Consider the following 24,164-nt stretch of genomic DNA (forward strand, 5'->3'; position numbering starts at 1 on the left):
TTCTCTAAACCACTCTGTTCCAGCATGGATAACTCCTCGGAAGGAAGGTTCATCACCCATTTATCTTTCAGAGATGAACCTGAATTTACAGGAGACCTTTTACTGAGCAAATGACAGAATTTTCTGTCCTATTTCTCTCTCTGTTTGGTAAACGTCTGTTGTTCTTTTGAATGGCAGAACTCCTTGACCCAGGAAGTTTTGGAGTTGTTAATCAAAGCAGAGCGTTCACTGAATGAACAAGAGAATAACGCATGCAAACACAGTATGGAACTGTGACATTCATCTATTTGTAACTTCAGAAAAGCCATGAGCTTGTATCCTTTAGCATTCTACAAAGACGGCTGAAATCTCAAACTTGATGGAAGCACATAGCCAACCATGCAATTTGCATACAATGGCACCCACTATCAACAGGTTTTTGGTACAGCTATGGGTTCCCCCGTCTCTGCTGTCATTGCCAACATGGTAATGGACAATGTGGAACAAGGGGCCTTTGCCACTTCACTGGTTAAACCCTTTCTCTGGAAATGATATGTCAATGATGTTATTTCTGCAGTATCCAGAAATGAAGTAGAGCACCTCCTATTTGAATTCAGTAGAGCTGTCTCTTCGATTCACTCTTGAGCATGAAAAGGATAGACATTTGTCCTTTCTTGATTTAAATGTGTCCGGAGGGGTTTAGGATAATTTAGAGAAAAGTGTCTATCGTAAACCTACCCACACCGACAAATACCTGGCTTTCAATTCTCACCACCCTATTTGCCATAAAAAGTCTGTAGCCAAAACTTTTCTCAGGAGGGCTGACTGTCTACCATCTTCACTTGATTCGAAGGCTGAGGAGAGGAAATACGTTTCTTATGTCTGAAAGGCAAATAGCTATACAAAAACTTTTCTCCATAACTGCCAAGAACCAGTTACAACTAGTAGCACTCCTGATGAAAGGGAACCAGCAGTGGTTTTGCTGTTATTCCTTTCATTCCGGGTGTTATGAAACCTATCAAGAGAATTTTGAATGGCGCCTTTGTTTGGAAGCTTGGCATATTAACCCTGCCCATGCTCCTGTAAATCACGATGATGGTGGCTTACTTCCTGACACCTATTTACATCACGTCAGAAAAAAGGCAGCTAATTAGTGATCATATTAAAGGACCTCTTGTTGCAGTGTTTAGATCACCCCTGATGAAGACACTAGACAGGAGTGTCAAAACATTGGGTCTATGAATTGTAACTTTTTCGGTTACATTCATTGAATCTGTAAACCAGAGTAGCATCAAACTATGCCTGTAAATGTCCAATAAATCACATAAGTCTTGACTGTCCATTGGAGGCTTGTTCGGTTTCTTCATATCATATCACAGTTGAAGTCACTAAGGAAAATAATTAACATCATTTGAAGTTCTTGTTACAGCATCAAAGATTAAACTTCATTGACTTTTTGGGATGTTAGAAGCGAGGTTTGTGTATGCCAGCAAGAGCAAACCATGATCTATTTATTTTGACTTTCAACATCGTGGATTTGATGCAAAAACTAGACAGGTCCATATTGAAACATGTGGTTACATGAAAGCAAATGTCATTTCTTAAAAAAATCATTAGTCCACCCCCATGAATATCTCTATTGACGTAATGCATATGAAAATCATCATCAACATTAAATTGGCCATTGCCAAAACCAGCATCTATCTTCGTCTCTGTTATGAGAAGTATGTCGAATCTTTCAGACAGTAGTCAACTTCTAATACCATGAAATTTAAATCCAGTGATACTGTTAGTGTTTATGTGCCCAATCTTGGTATACACCCAATATTTTTTGCTAAAAAATCAAACTAACTCCAGGTATCAAACAGTGAATTGTTCTCAGTATCACTTGTATGAAAAACCGTCTGCTTGTGTCAAACTTGCTTGTATTCACAAATGGTAGCTGTTTTACTTGATCAAGGCTGCAAGGACATGTCCATGTCTTAACTGATGTGCCTGAATTTGGTCAAACTCAAGTGGTTTTACTTTGCCATATTTGAAGTGTAGTCTTCATTGACACACATTGCATTCCACTGCGCGATGATTTCTAGCAATGCTCTTACTGCAGACTGGACATTTGGGAGGTCCAGGATTCATGGAGACATCACCATTAAGTAAAATCTGAGTTACTTGAAAAGTGGATGTCGAATTCAAAGAGTGATTCACTTATCAAGTGAAAAAACCTTTTCTTGAGAAGGGAATGAAACCAACATGGCATCGCTGCAATCAGACAGTAATCGCTGAATGAAACCCAGGCATTTTATCAACAGTTATTCTTGGTGATGCCTCAAGGCTACCTATAGAGAAACCTCTGTCTGTTATCTTTTTCATATCAGAAAAGAAACATGGTTGAAGAAGCATTATTGAAGCAGTAAAAATAAAATGAACAAGGAGTGAATGATCACACTGTCAACCACCATCTTGTCAAGGCTTGATTCCCTGAAAAGTGAAAGCAAACTAAAAAGTGAACAAGATCAGGAAATATCAAGTTAAATAAATTTGTTGTGGTAAAAGTTTATGGCAAGTGGCTAGCAGCAAAACTTGAATTGTTTGCATTCATTTGTCTGTAAAGTTATGTGAAATTATTTGCAGTTTCCTGGAACAGGAAACATTTTCCTAACATTTTACAAGGTTGATTTTAGGTTCATAGGATAAGTGAAGAAATTCATCAGTTTTTTCATTAACTGTAATACACTGCAACACCCATATATAGGACATGAAAATGTAGCCACAAATTAACATAGGCAAGCATAAGGTGCAAGAGTTATTTTTGTGGCTGGATGGGTTGCATTGGGACACTTTGTGTACCTAATGTTTTTATTTTTGAAGCAGAAAAAGACCCTAACTTTCAAACACTCATGAATGTCGCATTACTTCAATCACCTTAAGAGAAACAAAGAAAAAAACCTAATGTATCTGAACTCACACAGGTACTTTGTGTTTTATTGTCTATTTACTTTTAAGCAAAAATAAAATGCATTGGTGCCACACTTACTGTTCTTTCCCTCAAAGCCATTGTTTGGTCTTGTCACACAACGCCATATATCCTCTGTTGGAGAGAGCATGTTGCGTGATGAGACCAAACAACAGTTGTGAAGCTTATACTAGCATTCCTCTAACATAGAGAAAACAAAAATTATTTGTTTTCAGTTAGTTGCCTCAAAAATATAATTCCACATAATTTTACAACAGAAAGCAAACTCAGAAACTCTGTTGTATTTCCAAAAGACCCTAACTGAAGATATATTGCAATCTCAAATAAGTAAAGATACATTGAACAAGAAAAAAAGATTTTATTTCAAAGAGGGCTCCTTGATTGGTTGTTGCCTATCTGGACTTTGCCCTCAGTGTGTGAAATAAGTGATTAAATGCAGGTTGTTTACAAAGAATTAAAATGCATGTTGGTTAACTCCAAGGTAGCTAAAAGCCAATTTCATATGTAGAAAAATTCAAAATGTGGGAGAATTGTGTGGAAAATATACTAAAAGTAGCATTTAATTCCATGAGAATTTTTTTTCAGTGGTGTAGGACAGTGCAGTAAGAATATGTGATTAAATGCTGGTTATTTACAAGGAAATGACATGTCCAATTTGGAAAAATAGAATTTGATTGGTGGAAGACAATTCAAGCATGTGAAAAGTTGCCTAATGTTCATGTAATACAGTGATTCAGTATGTTCTGATTGGACTTTGGATGTTGTTGTCATAGTGCATGATAGAATGCAAGTTGTTTGGCATGTGAGTTGCGAGTAAAGGAGCGAAAAAAAACATGTTTTAACTTAAAAATGATACAAAAAGTTAAATGCTAACCTTTCATTTTCCAATAAATCTTGGCCTTAATTGTCAAGGCTCTCACAAAGGCCACAAACCATCACACTTATCAAAAAAAATTAGCCCTAATTTATTGTTTACATCATTCTTTGTGTGCAGCCCCCTGATTCATTTGCTAGGAAGTTGTGATATGATTGGTGTAAAATACATACCCTAAATGCTGTGATTGGTGCAAGATATCCAAATGCTGTGATATGATTGGTGCAAGATACATAGCCTAATGTGGCAATCTGACTGGTGCGAGATACATACCCTTATGTGGCAATCTGATTGGTGCAAGCAACATACCACTCTACATGCTAACATAGAGTCTAACTAATTAATTAGAAATTACCTGGTTAACTCAGCTAGTGTGGCTGCAGCCAGTGTTGCCTTAGGGTGTGGATGATTTGGGCAGAAAAGCAAGGTACTAGAGAGTTGAAGAATTTGTTTGATCCAAAGAAAAACAAACTTCTTACCTCCCAATTTAACGAATATTCAGAACATCCAGGCAGCAACATTGTTTACTTATGTTACTTTGCTGAAAATTCTAAGATAGTTTTGATGCTTTTACTTTGCCAGAGGGCAGGAAATCTGTGATTTCTGGTGATCTGTTGGTGGGCCCCTATGAAAATGAATTTCTGGGGTTGGGTCAGGCAGGGAGGATGGTTACAACTAGAACTGAATTATTACCTCATGATTCAGAGCAGCTGCCATTTTAGCCCACCATCTGAAATTTCAATGTTTTACCAGTACATGAGAAAACCACTCAGAATCCATCATGGTTTTAGTCTGGGTAGGCAATTCACTCCCCATACGGACACAAACCAATACATGTGCACCCAGGTCTTGTAAAGAAAAAAGAATGTACAGGTAACTCCTGAAGTAGGCGTCAAACAAATGATTTTAAAGTCTATTAAAATGGGCACATTAAGAATACAATCCCTTTCTTAAAAATTTGGAATTACATCTAAGCTTGTACTTCTTATAGGAATTTGACTCTGAGTTAATCTTCTATGCTGCTAACAAATGAAATGAAAGTAGAATTGATAAAGCATTTTAAAATAGCTAAAGCTGGAGTATGTGAGGGGAAGTTTGTCAAATGGTTGAAGTGCATTGATTCGTAATCAGTTGTCATTTCCTGTATGCCTGAAACTTCTACTTTTTGAGTTATTTTTTTTCATAGAAAAAAAACCTCTATGTTAGTGTATAGAATGGTATGTTGCTCCCACCAATCAGATCTCTGCATTAATGTATGTATGTTGCACCAATCAGATTGCCACATTTGGGTATGTATCTCACACCAATCAGATTGCTACATTAGGGTTTGTATCTCGCACCAATCATATCATAGCATTTGAATATCTTGCACCAATCACAGCATTTGGTTGTTGTTTTCATGTAAATGATGACATGGATCACGGGGCTATGCATAAAGGATGACATTAATCAGAAATACTGGGCTCATTTGATAAGTCTGTGCACGAGCCTCATTGATGAAGGTCAAGATTTAACGGGATACAAAAGGTATGCATTGAAATTTTAAAGTTAAAACAGATTTCCTACTCCTTTACTCACAATGCACATGCCAAACAACTTAAATTCCATCATTTACTATGAAGACAAAGTCCAAAATCCAATCAGAACATACTCAATCATTGCAGTACATGAACATTAGACAATTTTTCATGTACTTGAATTGTATTCCACCAATCAAATTCCATTTGACACATAAGACTTCCCTGTATCACGTGTCATTTTCTTGTAAACAACCTGCATTTTATTGCATATTCCAACTGCATTGTTTTACCCCACTGAAAAAACTTCACGTGGAAGTAAATGCTCCTGATAGTAAATTTTCCATGGAATTCTCTCATGTTTGACTTCTTCTTTGAGTTAAAGTTGCTTTAAGCTACCTTGGATTGGACCCAATTCTGTGTTAATTCCTTGTAAAAAACCTGTATTTTATTGTGTATTTCACACACAGAGGGCAAAGTCTAGATAGGCAACAACCAGTCAAGGAGCCCTCTTTGAAATATTATCCTTTCTTTTGTTCAAATTGTATCCTCACTTATTTGAGATTGCAGTCTATCTTTGGTTAGGGTCTATTAAAGGTACAACAGAGTTTCAGTTTGCTTTTCATAGTAAAATTATGTGAATTACATTTTTGAGGTAACTAACTGTAGAAGACCAATTTTGATATTCTCTCTGTTGGAGGAACAGCAGTAAGCATAGTCTCTTTCACCATCATTATTTGATCTCATTGGGAAACATGCTTTCTCTCAAATGGGAAATAGAGAGCCTTGTGTGATGAGAACAAATGACAGTTGCGAGACTGCACATGGCACCGATGCATTTTATTTTGACTTAGAAGCATTAAGACAATAGAGACAGTAGATCACAAAATATCTGTGTTTCTGTCTTTTTAAAGTTACGCTCTTTTCAGTGACAAAAATGAAAACATTATATAAGTTCACAAACTGTCCCATCTCAAACCATCCAGCCAAAAAACTGACTCTTGCATATTGAACTTAATGTTATTGATAGTAAATTTTCACACATTTTAAATTTTTCCTCACAATTTTAAATTTTCCATTCTCCTGCATTTTGACTTTTTCTACAAATAAAATTGGCTTTTAGCTACCTTGGACTTAACCCAATGGTGTGTTAATTCTTTGCAAACAACCTGCTTTTCATCTCCTATTTCACACACAGAGGGCAAAGTCCAAATAGGCAACAACCAATTAGGAAGCCCTCTTTGAAATATTATCCTTTTCTCTTGTTCAATGTAACTTCACTTATTTGAGATTGCAACACATCTTAGGTTAGGGTCTATTGGAGATACAACAGCTAGGGTTTCAGTTTGCTTTTTGTAGTAAAATTACATGGAATTATATTTGGCAACTTACTGTAAACAAATAATTTTGACTTTCTTTCTGTTAAGGGAACAGCAGTAAGCAGAGTCTCTTTCGCAACCATTCTTTGGTCTCATCATGCAATGTGCTCTCTCTCAAATGGGGAATATATGGCATTGTGTGACGATACCAAACAATGGCTGCAAGGGAAACAACAGTAAGTTTGGCACCAATGCATTTTATCTCTGCATAGAAGTATTTAGATAATAGACCACAAAATACCTGTGTGAGTTCAGATAAATTAGTTTTTTTTCTTTCTCTTATGGTAAAGTAATGTGATATTTTCTTAGATTTGTTGCCCCAGTCTTCAAATGCTTACCCAATTTCAGACCAAAACATGCCATTTTTAACACTTAGACCTCACATTAGACTTAGCGTTTGATTTTGAGTTGAACTTCAAGTTTTACCTGGATAGTTTAAATAAACTGATTTGATTCATGTAATCCACATTACATGAGTAAATTCTGACATTTAGGTAATAAACCCATACTTTCTATCAGTTTACCAGTGTATATAAACCATACAGGATGTTGGGAGAACACATTTAAGTTAGAGAAATTTCACAAGTATTTTATTTCATTTCATTTCATGAATGCCACTCAAATTTAGCAATTTCCTCATTTCTTTGCACTACAAAAGACCAAAGGTAACTCTCATAGAAATTACTATAGCTTTACAAGTGTTATGATTTAAATTGTTGAGCACACTAAATTTGAATTTGCACTAAGATGGAATGAAGGGTTTGAGTTTTTTTCAGGTGTGAGGTTTATTGACACCTACTTCAGGGAGAAATGCAATTCAGGCGAAGAAGAAATGTTAAAACATTAGTTCATAGAAGAAACTGAAATAATTAATGTGTACGACATGACATGGACAGCATAAATTGCCCACATGCACCTCAGTAGTCCTATCTAAAACAATCTTGCTCCTCACCTTATTCTTTGCCTCATCATTTTCATGTGCTAAATGATATTGAATGAAGGAAAAGTAGCAGGTGAGATGATATTAAAGAACAAATAAATACTCGACTGATTAAATGATACATACCTCTTTAAGTTATGCAGACTTTATTTTGGCTTACCACGCAACATTTCTAATTTTCATTTTACATTTTTTAGTTTTTCACTTTTATTTTGTTTTTATTGCTATTTTATAAACAATTTGATTTTTTAATTTTCCCAAAACTTTTCTTTTTGTGATCTATGGTGATGCAGTCTGTGATCTGGTCCAGTCTGATCCAGATTTTGTTGAGGCTGGTATTTGATCCTGTGTTCAGAATTTGCTACAAGGTTTTCACATGCTGTGGAACAGTCTTGCTTGTTATCTGATGAAATAATGGCTTAGTGAAGTCCAACTGCCTTTTTTGCTCTACTCTCGATGACATATCCTATTTATACTAAACAAACAACTGCAATTGATACGGGGATGCCTTTAAGATGGTGGTGTGGTGGCCAGGTTGGCAGAACAGAAAAGTTCTACAAGTCATTACTAGCCTGCCAAAAGCAAGGTGGAGTGATTCCTTGATGGATGAAAGATTGAATTTTGAATCATTACCAAAAATGATAGCATCCGTCCTTACTGAATTTCAAACTTTTCCTTTTATTTCCTTTCTGTACATATTTTCTGTTTAGCTTCTATATTTTTTAAGGCTGATGAAACTCTAAGAGATAGCAATGAAATAGGCCTTTACAACTTGTAGAATCCCTTCAAACCTTCCTTCATCAGAACCTCAAGCTCTCTGCTTATAACTTGTCATTGCACAAAAAGCAAAGTGTACTTTTGTCAAAACAGCCTCAGTCTATAACTGTGTTGAAGCCTTGAAGGAGAGAGTTATCAGTTTGCCACACACTATGTAGTAGCAACTGTTAAGTTAAAATTGCATTTTCCAGGTACAATTTACATGTAGTTTCTTCAAAGTAATTAATGGACAGATCTTGTGGGTTCATATATATTCTGAATAATAATTAAATAATAATTAAAAGGGGGAGCAAAGGGACTCTAAGACATTGTAAAGGCCAATTTCATTGCTGTCTCTTAAACTTTCATTGGCCATTCATTTTATTTTTTGAAATTGGTAGGAAAGTGAATCATGGTAATGTGATTAAATGCTGCATACTAATCAAAATTATGTAAATGAAAGATCCTACTCAGATGCAAAAAAAAAAAAAAAGTTAAAAAACAAAGAACACAGATAAAACACTGTCACACTGTGTCACATGCATGCTTTCTTGTCTGCTAGATTGAAAATTATGTTTTGGTGCTGCTGCTAATAATAAAACACTTTGTTGTAGGTAGTTACCTGTTTGCTGGGATTAGCAGTAGGAGATCACTCATTTACAAGACTGAAGCAGATTTGAGCAGGAGCATACTTTTGACATCTGATTCATCTCTTAAAGTTTTGCAAGGTTGATAGTTATAAGTTATTTTATTTTGATGAACTCCATATACCTATTATCGAAATACTTGAGTGAAGATGAACCCTACAGTACAGTTTTCAGTAAGAAGCATTCCGTAGCTTCCTTCTTCACCTATCCCACATTTTGAAATCTTATAATTTTTGGAAATTTTCGTGTTACTACTACACTGAATTTAAGTTATGTGAATAAAGGAGCTCACTTAATTGTGATAATGTTGTAATGTAACAAAATTGACGGAACTATTATGAAAGATGGCTGGCTATAATGCCTGCATTTATCACAAATCAAAGAAAAGAAGACACAAGGATAGCAAGTTCTCAGCAATAAATGTACAGACCTTTTATAGACAAAAAAGGGCCTTGTCATAATACTTGTGTAGCCTTTGTAGCCTTTTCTTGATCTCAGGTCATAGTGGCAAGTTCTTCTGAAACAGCCTGTACATGTAGGCAATGAGTATGCAATTAGAACAAATCAAATTTTTATTGCAGGTGTAGTGTTAGTAACAATTTCTAGGAACCCTGGGTAGATGAAATTATAGCTGACTTCAAAACCATAGGATACAGTAATAAGAATTAAAACAACCTTGCAAGGCAACTAAAACTAATACTTGTAAAACATTGTGACCCCCTTTAGATAGGTAATAACTTGCAACAGCCACAAAACTTGCATGGAGCCTTTCTTCTATCAGTTATTTTAAGTGAGCCTTTGCAAAACTCTTAAATGCAATTAAACATAAAAATTAAGTATAAACAGCATTAGTGAAACACTTGGATGGACAGAATACTTACTTCATAGGCATGTTCCATTGCAAATTATGCTGTCCACTTAACATGAAAACCTTTTCCAATTATCTCTTGTGTTTTTAATATGGCCAATACATGTACATGACCAAACTCTTAAACTCCAAGCTAGGCCAAGTGCAGTTACTAACTAAGGGAATTAAAAATAAAAGACTCCATAAATGTGACTGAAAGCTAATGACAGTGTTCTTGTGTATGTTATATATCATAAGTCTTCTGTAAAGGGGGGGGGGGGGGAGCCAAGTGCAAATGGTGTCTCACATTGGTGGCAAATTTTTGTATCAAATGGCAGTGGAATTTAATTTGACCACCTTTTTGAAACTTGTTTTTTATATCTTTTTTAGATGCTGACTTTGTAACTTCTTTACATCATATAGACAACTTCATTTACTTCTTTTTTAGAGAAACTGCAGTAGAAACAAGAAAGGTGAATCCAAGTATATCATTACTTTAGTAAATGAAAATAACCAAGTATTTGAACAATGGCTCAGTAGGTGAAGTAAATCTTAAACAGTCTCATTTTTAGTGTTTTTAGAGTGCATATTTCACAGATCTACATCAGATCACTATTTCACATGAAATCAACACAGGTGACCCCACCAACTCTTTAAGTATTCTTGACAGTTTTTTTGGAAAGTATTTATACTCCTGGGTGGAGAAAGACTCAAACATTTTCCTTTGGATCTGAAGGGCATTTGGCTTACTGACCACTAGGCCATCACATCTTCCCATTGTTGGTCTTGTGTTTTTGTTTTTGTTTTTGTTTTTGTTTTTGTTTTGTTTTGTTTTGTTTTTATTTTATTACTATTTTCTGAAAATAAAATAAAAATGATAATTAATTAATAGAAAGGTTATGATTAACTAAGTTCCAAGGAACCACCCCCACAACACAAAAGTGAGTTTGTCATAAATCTACTGCATCTTGACCATGTTAATGACCACTTCTCAGCTTTCTCAGGGTTGGGTTTGATAAACTTAACTCTCTGGTAACTATGTGATTGTTTTTAAGTGGTTGTTTAGATGGCATATAATTATGGTAGTGCTATTTTATAAAATAAAAATCTCAAAGTTGCCATTTCTTTTGTAGTTTATTTATATTGTAAAATGGCATCAATTGCAATTAGGTGAACATTCATTTGTTTAAAAAGATCCGGTTAACTTAATTGAAAAGTGAAACACCACTGAAAGCTATCTGCATGCTTTCTCCTCCAGGTCGTTTACTCAAGGGTGGCAAGGATTTGTCAGGTACATGCGTCATGTTTTGCTCTACAGTGGTCTCTCTTGATTCATTATGTATTATTGCCTCTTTACTAACTTTTCAAAAAGTATCCTGTCAAAAAACGGTTTCCTGCTCACAACTGCCATTTTTCAGCATGAAGCATTTGGGTTTTTTGCTGGCATTAATCAGTTTGCGATTGGTGTGAACAACTAAGCACATTTTCAGAAAAAAGGGTGCGTAAAATATCAATCATTATAGGTTTATTTGGAAATGAAGGGGCTTAGGTTTCTATTTCTGTTGTAAAATTATGTAACATGATATTATTGGGGCAAGAACTGAAAGGGAATTATTTTGTTTTTCCACTGACAAGGGAATTGTGGTAGGCATAGCACAAATGAAGTTAATTCTTGATTGTAGTCCTCAGTGAACAGAAACTAAAGATCACTAGATGCATTTTGTCTTTGTCATTTTAAATAAATTGGTGATTTGTTCTGCTCTTCAACAGAAAGTGAATTTTTTTTTGTCATTTAAATTTTTAAAGGTTATTTTTTTTCCTTTTACCAAAAGGAAAAATTAGAGTGAGTTGCACAAAGGAATGTTTTGCTTCTTTTTTGTTTCTTTGAAATTTAACATCCATTTCTTCATTATGATATTAGGGCTTCAAGCTCACTTTTCTGTCATCACTGTCAGTAAGAAAGTAAGTCTGTGACTGGGGAAGGTTTTGGAGCAACCTCATGAAGTTAGATGGGAGACACCCCAAGATATATTTGCATTCTTTCAATCAATTTTCACCTTTTATGCATGTACATGGATACTGCTCTGTTTGGTTTATATCTGACATTATTGCATTTGAGCTTAAAAGAGGAACTGACACCATATAAAGATTTTCTACATTGTACATCTGATTTGAAATGTAAGTCATAGGAACGGTTAACCTCATTGGCAAATTGATTAAATTTAAGTATCTCATGTAAACATTAGTAATTCAATCTAAAAGAACGTCAAACACTGTTACAGACAAAAATTATCTTGTACCTTTTTAACATAATAAAACTGGTGGATTTACTAACCTTAAAAAGACTGAATATTTTGAATCATTACCTGTAATGTTTGCTGTAATATATATGGTCATTTCATCTTTCATTTAAGACTTTGTTTGATCTTACTTTGGTATTGTTCAGCAAGCACTTTTTAAATTCCTGTTGGATTTTTAATAACGTTTTACATGAAATTTGTGGCAGGATTTCAAGATGTTCTTGCAGATGATGAATCTTTTTTTGTAAATGGCAAAATAAGCGACCACGACTCTCTTGTAGACCTTTTCTTTTAAGTCATCTGCTTACAAAAGTGACATTTTTATCTTAAAATGCATGCACCTTCATATTAAAATATAAGTCATATTTATTCCTGTCCGAAGACTTGACAATCAAATGCCTGTGGGTTACCTCAGGGGGGAAAAAAGAGGCTGTTTCACACACTCCAAAATAATTCTTTTAATAAAGTTTTAAAGTCATGATGTATATTAATCATTCTAAACACGCATGGCAGTGGTCTGTTAACAGATGCAAACTGGAGAAAGCCTTGAAAACAAAGATTATGGTAACACAGTGCAAATATCAATGGCTTGTGTAGGTAAAGAGATATTTGGATTTCAGCATAAACACATTTCACAGATTTGCAGGATATTCTTTTGCACTGTTCATGTATACTGAATGTGGATTTAAGGGTTTAGTAATATACAGTATATGTGTAAAGTTGGATGCAAACGGTTATTCTGGATCTCCTTGTGAGTTTTTTAGAAGCTTTTATCTGAAAGAGGTGACATCAAAATTATCTAGAGCATCTCTAGAGTTCTCTCTCTCTTTTGCCTTTCGATAACAACAATTGATACTGTTCCACTAAATAGCACATTTCAAGGACAAGATATTTTATCATGATACATATGTTTGTAAAAAACACACACATTTCCTTTCAGAGGAAAATTTTTTAAAGGTGCCATTTGGCAATGTAAATAAACAGTAAGTTAATGACCAGAAAAAGGACACCTTGTGCAGTTAACATAATGCACTTTGCTGTCAATCACTTGGCCTGTGTTGAAATATGCAATATAGTTCACATTTGTATGGAGGCTCATACAACATCTCAAGGTTGAATACTCAACTGACCAAGAAGAAAGAGGACATTTTTTCATCAAAGAAAATGCTTTATTCATTACTTAGTTTAAAATCAATCATTGCTTACTTTCTTCAGAGTCCCTATCACTGTCATTGAAATATGCATTGTCAAAGACTTTTGGGGTTGATATTGACATTTAGTAGGTTTGTTATAGGGGATCCATGGGCCAGAAATAATACAAGGTATTTTATTACCTGTTAGAAATGAACATGAAAAAGTAAATTAAACACTAAATTTTTTTTTATCATGAAAGCTACTCCTAACCAAATGAAATTTGCCCTTGAAAGAAGCAAAATTATGCTCCATATGCTGCTAGTCTGGATTTTGCTTTCAACCACGCACCTAACAAAGTCTCACTCCTTTTCTCCACCCTTTACATTGGTGATCCATTTGAAAAACATTTACTGTCAACCTTAGTAGCAAGCTAGTGTGATATTCAAACTACTTTCTGTTTTTGAAGGGCATCTTTTGACTCCCACTAGTTTTTGGAAGTCTGTGAACTCACACATGTGTGGCCAGCCAGTTCTGGGTTGTGGTCATTTTCTTTCTCATTTGACCAGCCTGTCTCTTACCCTTATTCAAACTCTAATGCTAGGCTAAGGGGCAACTTAAAATCAACAGTTTGGCATTGTGGTAGGAATTAAAATGGCTGTGCTAATAATAGGGTAGGTTGAAAAACACCACAAGTACATACACTGACTGTAGAAAGGCATGCAAGTCATGAACAGTAAGACAATTCAAAGAAAATGCTACACTATGATTATATCATTTAGGCACTGTTGTTGTTTTTTTTAGTATGATAAGGGAGGTGATGGACGATTGAAAAATAAATTCACTTCATTTGTGAAAACCAGAATAATGTGCTCAGTCCCTGGAAACATTCCATTTGATTACAATGAAATCCGTAAGTCTGAACAGGAGTGTTTTTTTCCTGTTTTTCCTTTGTTCAAATGCAGTTTCTTCTATGTTTTTGTATTTTATTTCTGAGATACTATTCAGCCAAACTGTTAGCAGTTGCTTTTACTGTGAGCATTTCATTGTTTGTTATATTTTCCCTTTCTATTGTTCCTTTGTTTAGTACACCAGTTTGTATGATTGATTTGGTGATAATAGAAACACTATGATTCAGGATTAATTAAACATATATTGCTCACAACAACTCTTTTCAGCTTTACTTTTTTACAAATTTGACAATGTGATACTATGATCTCTTCTATTAGAAGCAGCTGCCACCTACACTAACCCTGTGACAAAAGAGGACTATTTTTATGGAATTTTTACCACTCCACAGTAAGTAACACTGCATATTTACCTTGTTGGTATCATCAACTGAGTTGATAACGTAAATTGTTGTTTTGGAAGCTTGCAGCAACTTTCTAACACACTCTGAATGAAAAATTGACAAAAATCTCACTTCCATCAACCAAAACATTGTTAAAAACAGGATTAATGATCTTATCGCTGAACAAGAATTGCCGGCCACTGCGACAACATCTCACCATCACCACCATTAGAGCATCATGTACATATATAGTACTAACAGTGTTTATCTATTACATAACTTACACTTATTGCAAAAAGTTATACCATGCGCAAAAAGTCATACATTGGTGAAACAGGAAGAGGACAAGGACACATCCAAACCACTTGCTAGACACCTTAATCTCTCTATTCATTCTAAGCAGCATATGGTTGTCTGCAGCCTTTCTCTACATCTAGGCAGTTGGAAAGCCACAAAACTCTAGAACAAAAATTCATTATTAAAATCACCACTCTTAATCCCCAGGGTATCAAGGAATGCTTTTCATTCAACTATTTTTTCTGTTTTTCTCGTTACCATTTTCCACCAATAGCATAGCTCCCTTTTTCGCATATAAACACATGCACAACCCACAATTTCTCCATTCACTCTGACGTAGGGCTAATGCTTGAAATGTCGGCTTTGAAACTCTTAACAATGGCCAATTTATGTTATCAACTCAGGTGATAATACCAAATTATCTTGTTGTACTCTCCCATATTCTGTTGTGAATTGATGGGTTTACTTTGCCACCTCCACATCTAATTTGCAGACCAAAAATAGTTAAATAACATTAACAATTAAGGAAATATTTATATTTAGTTTTCAATTTCAGTGGTCTTTGTTAATTAGATTCATCCTCTAACCAGCAGTTTTTTTTTCTGCTTGTTTCATGTGCTGTTTATAAATTCATCATGCATGAAGTATAAGTACACATTGTCAGTTACTTCAAATAATTTTCACATAACTTGGTACTGAACTAAAATCATCAATTAATTTTGGACAAATAAAACAACAGTAATTCTTTTCAACCGCCCCTTACCAAAGCAAAAGTATGGGAATGGTATGGGACTGCTTGGACCATATCTGACCCATAGATGGGAATGGTATGGGAAGGTAACCTGGGTATATGGAATTGGTATGGGGCTAAATTTTACCAAATTTTTAACTATGGGACATGCATGGGAAGAAAATAGAAGGCTTCTTATTTTATGGGAAACCTATGGGAATAAGGTTCCCATACACATCCCATACCAATAAGAATTCCCACAACTGTCCTTACCTATGGCATTGATATGGGACATTCATTATGAAGAGTATACCATAGATTACCCATACCAGCTGACAGGTGTTCATCATGCCCCATAGATTTCCCATTGTGAAAACTGTATGGATCTCTATGGGACATTCACTCTCCATATTTCAACCATTTCAGCTCTTGTTTCCCAAAGATCTCCCATGACAGTAGTTCTATGGGAAATCTATGGGACATATCTATGCTCATAATGGCAATGGGAAAACACATGTCCACACATTGAGTAATTGACAATTTTATTAATTGGACTGAGACAATAATGTCCTCTATTGTAAACAGAGAGCAAAAACCATTAATTATTTTGACAGGTTACATTTTTTTTAACTGAAATGACCATAAAAGTCTAAGAATATTACATGAGTCAAGAGATAACTTTGCAACACTCTGACATGCTTCCCTAATAAAAATAGATGAAAATTTCATTCAAGTTTCTGTTCACCTATGCATTGTCATTGTGTTACATGTCATAATTCAAGTGTTAACTTGAGTTTTATGAAACTTACAACAATATCAACATGCATATACTGCATCATACTTTGTTGAATAATAGATCCTTCTCATTGTCACCATGAACTGAAGGCTTTTTTTCAAAAAAGTTTTTCATGTTTGAAAAATTAAGTTTGGTAGCAAAGATTCAAGGCTTTATATTAAATGAAATCTTTGCAGACTGTAAGTAGGAAAATAACAAGCTACATGTTCCTTATTACATGAAATCTTTGCAATGCCTAAACTTTGCGAATTTGGCAATTAATTTTAAAATATTGAAAAGTTTAAGTGGCATGAAAAACAAGTTTTGTGTACATAACATGATGTGAAAATTATGTGATGCATTAGGTAAAAATCAAGAAAGAATAAGTTAAATTACAGTTTGCAAGTCCAAAAGAAAATGAAAAGTGAAGTTAACTTTGAAGATGTGAGTGTCAACGGACCTGAAGCTTGATAACATAATAGTTTTTGAAACTTATTTGTACAACAATCCTTATATTTAGGTCAAAGAATTTTTACAGTAAATTGCCAAAAAGGTAAATCACCTCACTGATAAACACAGAATAAAAGTGACTCAAAATACAAAACCTTTTGCAAAATTGTGAAATGCATAAACCTCAAAATCACAAAATTAATGTGGTGCGAAAATTTAATGTAATAAGGCTTCAGCCCTCTTAACTCGGTGAAATCGGTACTTTAGTCCATCAACAAATTCTGAATCTGAAGAAAAAGAGACCCTTGTATAAAACATAGCTGAACGTTCTTGATGTAGAGGGCATACAAGCATTTTACATTTCCCTGTAATCTATGCTTAAATTGTATTCTGTAACAGCTCATATGCAAAAGAGGCATGCATTAATTTTTGCAGTTCCAGGTTCAAATCCCTGTATCAGAATGCACATGATTTGTGTGAAATCCCCACCTCCCCGGACCCAAAAAACTGTCCATTGATGTCGATTGACTTGCAAATGACGTAGGTGTCCAATTACAGGTATCCGATTTGAAGTATGCAGACATTGGATACCAGTACATGTACAGTACCAACCTGATCATGCACCAATTACATGACAAATATACTTAGTCTTGCACTTACCAGAGAAAAACTTAAGCAGCTGATTTTCAATAGGCACTTCAATGAAGAATCCACCGTTGTTTTGGATGCTTTTGCCACAAATGGTACAGTTTCCTTTGACATCTTTGCCATAATATGCCTTGCAGAAACCACAGAAGTAATGCTTGACAACATTTCCCTTCGCTCTGCTCAGAAATTGGAACAGGTTGTTTACTGTTGTCTTGCAGTTGTTAGGCCGGGGACAGTGAGCCTCTATTACTGCAAGCAAATTATTGAATGCTTCACGTGTAAGCTTGTGCTTAAACACGAAAGATAGCAACAACACAACACTTGAGTTACTTGTGATTGGAGCTCCCGAATATAGCATGTCATCTGATTCTGCTCCACAATGTTCTGGAATGCATTCAGTGTCTATTTCATCAGGGTTCTCACAGTCACTGAAAATGTCCGAGCAAGCATCTTCGTCTTTGACAAATTGTTCAAAAGTGTTAGTATCCGCGGAATTAAACAGTTCAAATTCGTCTCCGCTTATCCTCGAATTATTTTCTTCTTCCAATCCGAATGTGCTTGAATCTTCCATGTCTTGCAATTGAAAATAGCTGCAGTCTTCACCTAAAATCATGCTGTTTGTTTCTGCTTCGAATATTTCAGCAGGATCGCCAGTACAAAGAGGCTGTGCATGTCACGTGTCGGGAATCATTTCTTCAACATCGCATTTGTTTAAATCATTTCGTGTACCAGTTGATGATTGTTTCGCTTTAAAGAGGTTGCCTTTTCGTCTTCTTGCCGCTGGAAATTTGTATGGATTAGAATGACGCATGTATTCTCGGTAGCGACCTCTTTGTTTTCGTGCAACCTTCTCGCCATCGTCGGCCATGTTTGTTGACTTAAAGTCTAGTTCCCGGTCCCTCACACGTTAACCCCACACGTGTTGTTATTCAAGTGCGCGTGCGTAGTGGACTTTCGGACTCAACACAAGAACACGTGGTGTTAAATTGACCAATAACGAGAGCCCTTCAGACCCACGCCGAAATGCGCGTCCTTTTCAAATTTTTCACACATTTCGGCAAGCCTTTCTTCAGAGAGTTTGTTACTTATACAGAGCGAGTTTTAAGGTTTGTTTGCCTATTTCCACTGCAAGAAAAGATGGAAAGAAATTCAAGGAAAAGAAGTGCTCCAGTGCGTCTAAGAGAAGGTAAGCAACTCGATTGAATCGTGTTTATGAAAGCACAAAGTGATCGACAAGCATGCATGTTGTCAGATCAGTGAAAAGAACTCTTTACTGATCAGTCTATCCAAGAGCAAGTTTCAATGATTGTAATCCGAAAAGTATGCCTGTTTACTACGTTAAGGCCGTAAGTACATGCACCTTAGTTGTTTATAATTTTTGCCAAACTATCAAGTTTATTCAAAAGGATTCACTTGTACTCTTGCATGCTTATAGACCTTGCATATGGGGATCCAGTGTCTTCTGGTACCCTCACCAACGGGCCTACTGTTCTGCGTTCAAGTCCTGGTCCGGATATGTCAACGCTGTTGTTGACATATTCTTCACCAAAGAAACACTTGCAATTTCAAGTGCAAGGGGAAGTGACAGAAAAGGCAAAAGCGGTGATGCAAACATTCCGTTGACCCCCCTCATCATTGATGCCCTTGTTGGTAAGTAGTGCAACACTGAATTATTTTATTCAGAAATAAGTACATAACTTGCAGTCATGGGGATCTCTAACGCACTAATTAGAACTTGAATTGACTGGGTTTTTAAGGCATTGTTGTCCTTAAAAAATAAGCAATTTAATACAAACTTGCATGCAATAATTATGATATAGAATTGAAGCAGAAAGAATTTTATTTGGACACAAAGTACTGGAATCCCAGTAGTTTCCATTGCAGCCCATTACAATTAACCTGGATTGAAACTTCCACAAAAAATGTATAAAACTGATCTAAAGGTTTTAATCTTACTCCCTTAGCCACAGCAGAGATAATTAAGACACCAGTAAATGAAAAAAAAAATAATGTCACTGAGCTTTCAATTAAGTTATTAATTTTATAAATCAAGCAAACAAAACAGAACCCATTACAATTGATTACCTCCAATCAAGCAATTTTTGTTTCTTGGTAAGGCAACATTCCACGTATAAGTTGGGGTACTGTTTTACATGTAAATATGACTTAATATTAACTTAAACTTTTTTTTTCAGGTAAAGTCTGTTCAAAGTTTTCAAAGGACTCTCCTCAACCGAGCCAAATCATACAGAAGATAAACATGAAATGTGTGGAAGCTAGAAGGCCCCCAAGAGTACGAGAGCAACGAGCAGAATGAACACTTTTTATAATTACTGTAAAACTGTTTAACTTCAAGAGAAAAAGTGAGGCTGCGCAACAAATGGCGGTCACGTTTTGCTGTAGCTCCAAGGTTCAAAGAGGTTTTCTACTTTTAGGCTTGGTTTTAACACATCTAAATGTCATCCATAATGCAGCTAAGTATCCTCTTCATCAGTACACTACCTTGATTGTACCAGAAACACTAAGTACTGCAATTGAGGGCGTTATTTGTCTTCGGACTCCTGCCGGCGACAACAACTTCAAGCCCGCGACTTCTGGCGGTTTTTGTAAACGCAAGGGTTCCTGGAGTTCATGCAGAGTTTTGTACTATGCAAACTCTGTGGCTACTACACAGATACTTTTACTTTCTGGTGATGTAGAGCTAAATCCTGGATGGCGAGGCATATCTACGGAAGGTGAAGATTATTTACTCAACTTTGCGAGTGAAATCAACCGTGGCTCAAATAATTTCAGTATAGCACAATTGAATGTTCGAAGCTTGAGGAATAAGATGGATGAAATCAAGCTATTACTTAAAGTGTGTCGTTTCGACATTTTAGCAATTACCGAAACATTTTTAGACGCGAGAATATCGAACAAGCAACTACATGTGGATAACTATAAGATTGTTAGAAGGGACAGAAATACGGGACAGGATGGAGGTGGCTGCTTGATTTACATTGCGAGCCATATTTGTTATTCAAGGCTCAAATCCCTAGAGCCCCCTGATGTTGAATTAATCTGGATCAAAATTATGCATAATTCGTCTGCGTTGATATTAGGAAATTGTTATCGACCTCCTTCTGACTTCCAGTTCTACGAACGATTTTGTGATTGTCTGGAGAAAATGTGGCTTAGGCACAGGAATGTGGTGCTTGTCGGTGATTTTAACTCGGACTATTTTCGTAGCTACAAGGGTGTTACATCATACACCGGTAGAAGATTACAAGATATACTCCAGCAATTCAGCTATAGCGTAATGAACGATAGGAGCCAGCCAACAAGAGTTACAAGTGAGACAAAAACACTGATTGACTTGGTTATTACCAGCAAGCCGGAGATTATCAAAGGAACTATTAAAACAACTGAGTTGGGAATCTCAGATCATAAGCTGGTTCTTGCTACAATATGGTCCAAAATAAAAAGGCCGCCTCCAAAGATAGTCAGGGCCCGCACCTTCAAAAGATTTGATCAAGCTACTTTTGTGAAGGATATCGAGAGTGCCCCGTGGTCAGTATGTTCAGTGTTTAACGATCCAGACGATTGCTATTGGGCGTGGTTACACATATTCAAAGATATCTGTCAGGTGCATGCGCCTTACAGGGAAGTTAAAATTAGGAGCGTCTCGGTACCTTGGATAACACCGCAAATACGGCACTTGATGAATAAACGTTTCAAAATGCTTAAAATGGCACAACGTCTGGGTGATCCAGACCTGTGGGCTGAGTATTCGGAGTTGCGGAATAGAGTGACACGGGAAGTGAGGCTTTCTAAGAGCAGATACTATTTGGAACTGTTCAATGAAGTGAAGGATTGTAAATCCTACTGGAGACTGGTAAAAAATGCGACAAACGGCAAATCGATTACCCTGATATTAGGGATCAGGAATGCGGATGGAAAAGTTGTCACCTCCGATCTGGACAAAGCGAACATACTTAATGAACATTTCTCAACTATAGGCGAAAAACTGGCCAACGAATTGCCGAATACCAACTCGACACAAAGTAACGTTCATGTATCTACCGTCGCGCCTTGTGTTATGAACATAAATTTATCGCAGGAGGTTATTGTTAGTTCGATGGCTAAGTTGAGAGCCGATAAAGCCTCTGGGCACGACAGAGTTGCTCCAAAACTTTTAAAGTTTGCCGGTGACTCAATTATTCCATCTTTATTGTCTGTTTTTCAAATAAGCGCCACCTGCAACAGTGTACCGGCTACTTGGAAGGCTGCAAACATCTCAGCTCTCTATAAAAGTGACGATGAAACCGTTAAGCAAAATTACAGGCCTATCTCGCTATTAAGTGTACCAGGAAAACTGATGGAGTCTATGGTGGCGTCAACTATTACCACGCATGTCACTGAACAAGGACTTGGGAACCCTCACCAGTGGGCGTATAAAAAAGGTCATTCCACCGAGCTGTTGTTAGTGAAAATAACGGATGACTGGAGACAAGCGATCGACAAGAAACATGTTGTAGGCGTGGTTTTTGTAGACTTTCGTAAGGCGTTTGACGCAATTCCCCACTCCATTCTGCTCCGAAAACTTCAAAGTCTTGGTGTAGCTGGGGACTTGTGGTGCTGGATAAGAGATTACCTCTCTGGAAGAACGCAAGTAACGACGATTAATGGGTGTCAATCTCAAGCTATGCCAGTTACTTTTGGTGTACCTCAAGGGTCGGTGCTGGGCCCCACCCTGTTTTCCATCTTCTGTAATGATCTGCCCAATATCACTGAGGGAATAGATGGTGACCCACAGCTTCACATGTACGCAGACGATACCACCGTCTATGTCTCAGCTCCGACCTATGATCTGGTGGCCTCCAAGTTGAATGAAGTACTAGCAAGGCTATATACATGGTGTTGCGAGAACTGTCTCACTCCACATCCCACCAAGACGGAATATATATTGCTTGGTGGACGCGGAAAATTTACTGGGCCAAAACAAGCTATTAAGATGGGTGATTATGTTGTCGGGGAGGTTGTTTCTGCAAGATGCCTAGGTGTTCAGATAGATAATGCTCTTAAATGGGATCATCATGTATCGGAATTAGCTAAGTCATATACGCAGAAGTTGAATTTACTTAAATCCTTGTATTTCCTTCCTATACAGGCAAGAATTGATTTCTATTTTAAGGTTATTCTGCCGTCTGTGACATATGGTATGTTAGTTTGGGGCTCTTGTGGTCGAGTATTTTTCTCAAGCTTAGAATCTATACATGTTAGAGCGGCGAAAATAATATTTAACTTGGATTGGTGTACTCCAAGCAAGGAGGTTCTTGCCACAGTAAAATGGAATACCTTAGAGATTATGTATGAGAAACGATTACTAATCTTAGCGCATCAGGCTTATTATAATCTTTTGCCACGTCCTATGAGCCGTCACTTTGAAAAGTATGTAAGTAGCTACGACTTCAGGAGGAAAATGACATTTAAGTTACCTAGACCTAAGACCGATATGGTCAAGAAATCATGCTCATACAAGTCAATCACTCGGTGGAACGCTCTGGAAAATCAAATGAGATCAATTCAAGACGTTGACGCTTTTAAAAAGTCACTCAAGTGTATTTTTAAGCCACGTATGTTATAATGATGTACTATGTAGAATTTTTATTGTTGAAAATATGTAGAAATCTTACATTAGTCTTCTTATAATTAGTTAGGAATTTAGTTTTATTGGATTTAGTTAGGAATTTAGTTTTATTGTCCGTACACGACCACATCAGCTTTTGCTGAATTTTTTATCGTGTTTAAATAAATGCTGTTGTTGTTGTTGTTGTTGTTGTTTACCAATTTCATTATGTTGACCAAAAAGAAAATTTCTGTTTGATAATGTTGACCAAAATACAGAATAACAGTTTCATAGTCTTGGCCAAAAATAACAGTAACTGTATTATAGTGTCGATCAAAAAGAAGAGTAACAATTTGACAGAGTTGGCAAGTTAAGTCGTATTGCTTGATAAAAAAAAGTAGTGTTGTTAATGATAGTGTTGAGCGAGAGGAAAACTACCGGTTTCATAGTGTTGACCTAGAAGAAATATAAGATTTTTGGTTTTTTGTTATTTTTATTCAATTTTTTTGCAAGAAATTTTAGATGCAATTAAAGATATGGTTTCAATGGACGAATATGATGTCACCATTACTTGCCTTTAACCTCACAGTCCCTTTAGTAATTTCTGAATCATATGGTAAAGATATGGGGCTGAAGTCAAAGGACCCCATAGTGTTCCCATATGAGATGTCAGCTTTGCTGAATGCTATGGGAATGATATGGAACTTTAAAATCCCATAGCAATCCCATAGAGAATGGTCCAGGGTCATTATGGGAATGGTATGGGATTGTTGCATACCATTCCCCTAATGGATACTATGGGGAATATATGGAACTTTACGAAATACGTAGCAATCCCATAGAGAATGTTCAGCCATCATATGGCATCACTATGGGACTGACCCATACCATTCCCATACCAGATCCTCTGGGGAATGTATGGAACTTTACGAAATACGTAGAAATCCCATAGTGAAAGACAATAGAATGCACTTGGCGGGCACTAGTCACTATTTATGGGTTTGATATGGGAGCTAACATC

At 36.2% G+C, this 24,164-nt stretch overlaps 2 protein-coding genes and 1 pseudogene across 10 annotated transcripts in view; 2 read left to right on the forward strand and 1 right to left on the reverse strand.

Annotated features, from left to right (window-relative positions):
* The window catches only part of LOC113668496 (semaphorin-1A), a 57,724-nt gene that overhangs the window by 12,037 nt on the left and 21,523 nt on the right, over positions 1-24,164 (forward strand). For 7 of the 9 annotated variants that reach the window (XM_089203778.1, XM_089203781.1, XM_027184402.2 and 4 more), the window contains exons 8-12: positions 9,034-9,147; positions 10,304-10,386; positions 11,172-11,204; positions 14,149-14,257; positions 14,574-14,643. In XM_089203778.1, the coding sequence (XP_089059904.1) occupies positions 9,034-9,147; positions 10,304-10,386; positions 11,172-11,204; positions 14,149-14,257; positions 14,574-14,643 (409 nt within the window). Of the gene's footprint in view, positions 1-7,591; positions 7,737-8,025; positions 8,250-9,033; positions 9,148-10,303; positions 10,387-11,171; positions 11,205-14,148; positions 14,258-14,573; positions 14,644-24,164 lie in introns of those variants that run through there. The other 2 variants (XM_089203783.1, XM_089203780.1) reach the window with 2 other exon arrangements.
* On the reverse strand, positions 16,953-18,550 carry LOC149046803 (uncharacterized; annotated as a pseudogene).
* LOC149046804 (uncharacterized) lies at positions 18,483-19,908 on the forward strand (the record flags this gene model as incomplete). Its single annotated transcript, XM_089202420.1, has 3 exons — positions 18,483-18,721; positions 18,971-19,185; positions 19,731-19,908. Coding segments are annotated over 3 exons (576 nt in total), but the record flags the coding sequence as incomplete, so codon positions are not given.

Source organism: Pocillopora damicornis, chromosome 4 (assembly GCF_964200805.1).
Source record: "Pocillopora damicornis chromosome 4, jaPocDami1.2, whole genome shotgun sequence".
NCBI classification, from domain to species: domain Eukaryota; kingdom Metazoa; phylum Cnidaria; class Anthozoa; order Scleractinia; family Pocilloporidae; genus Pocillopora; species Pocillopora damicornis.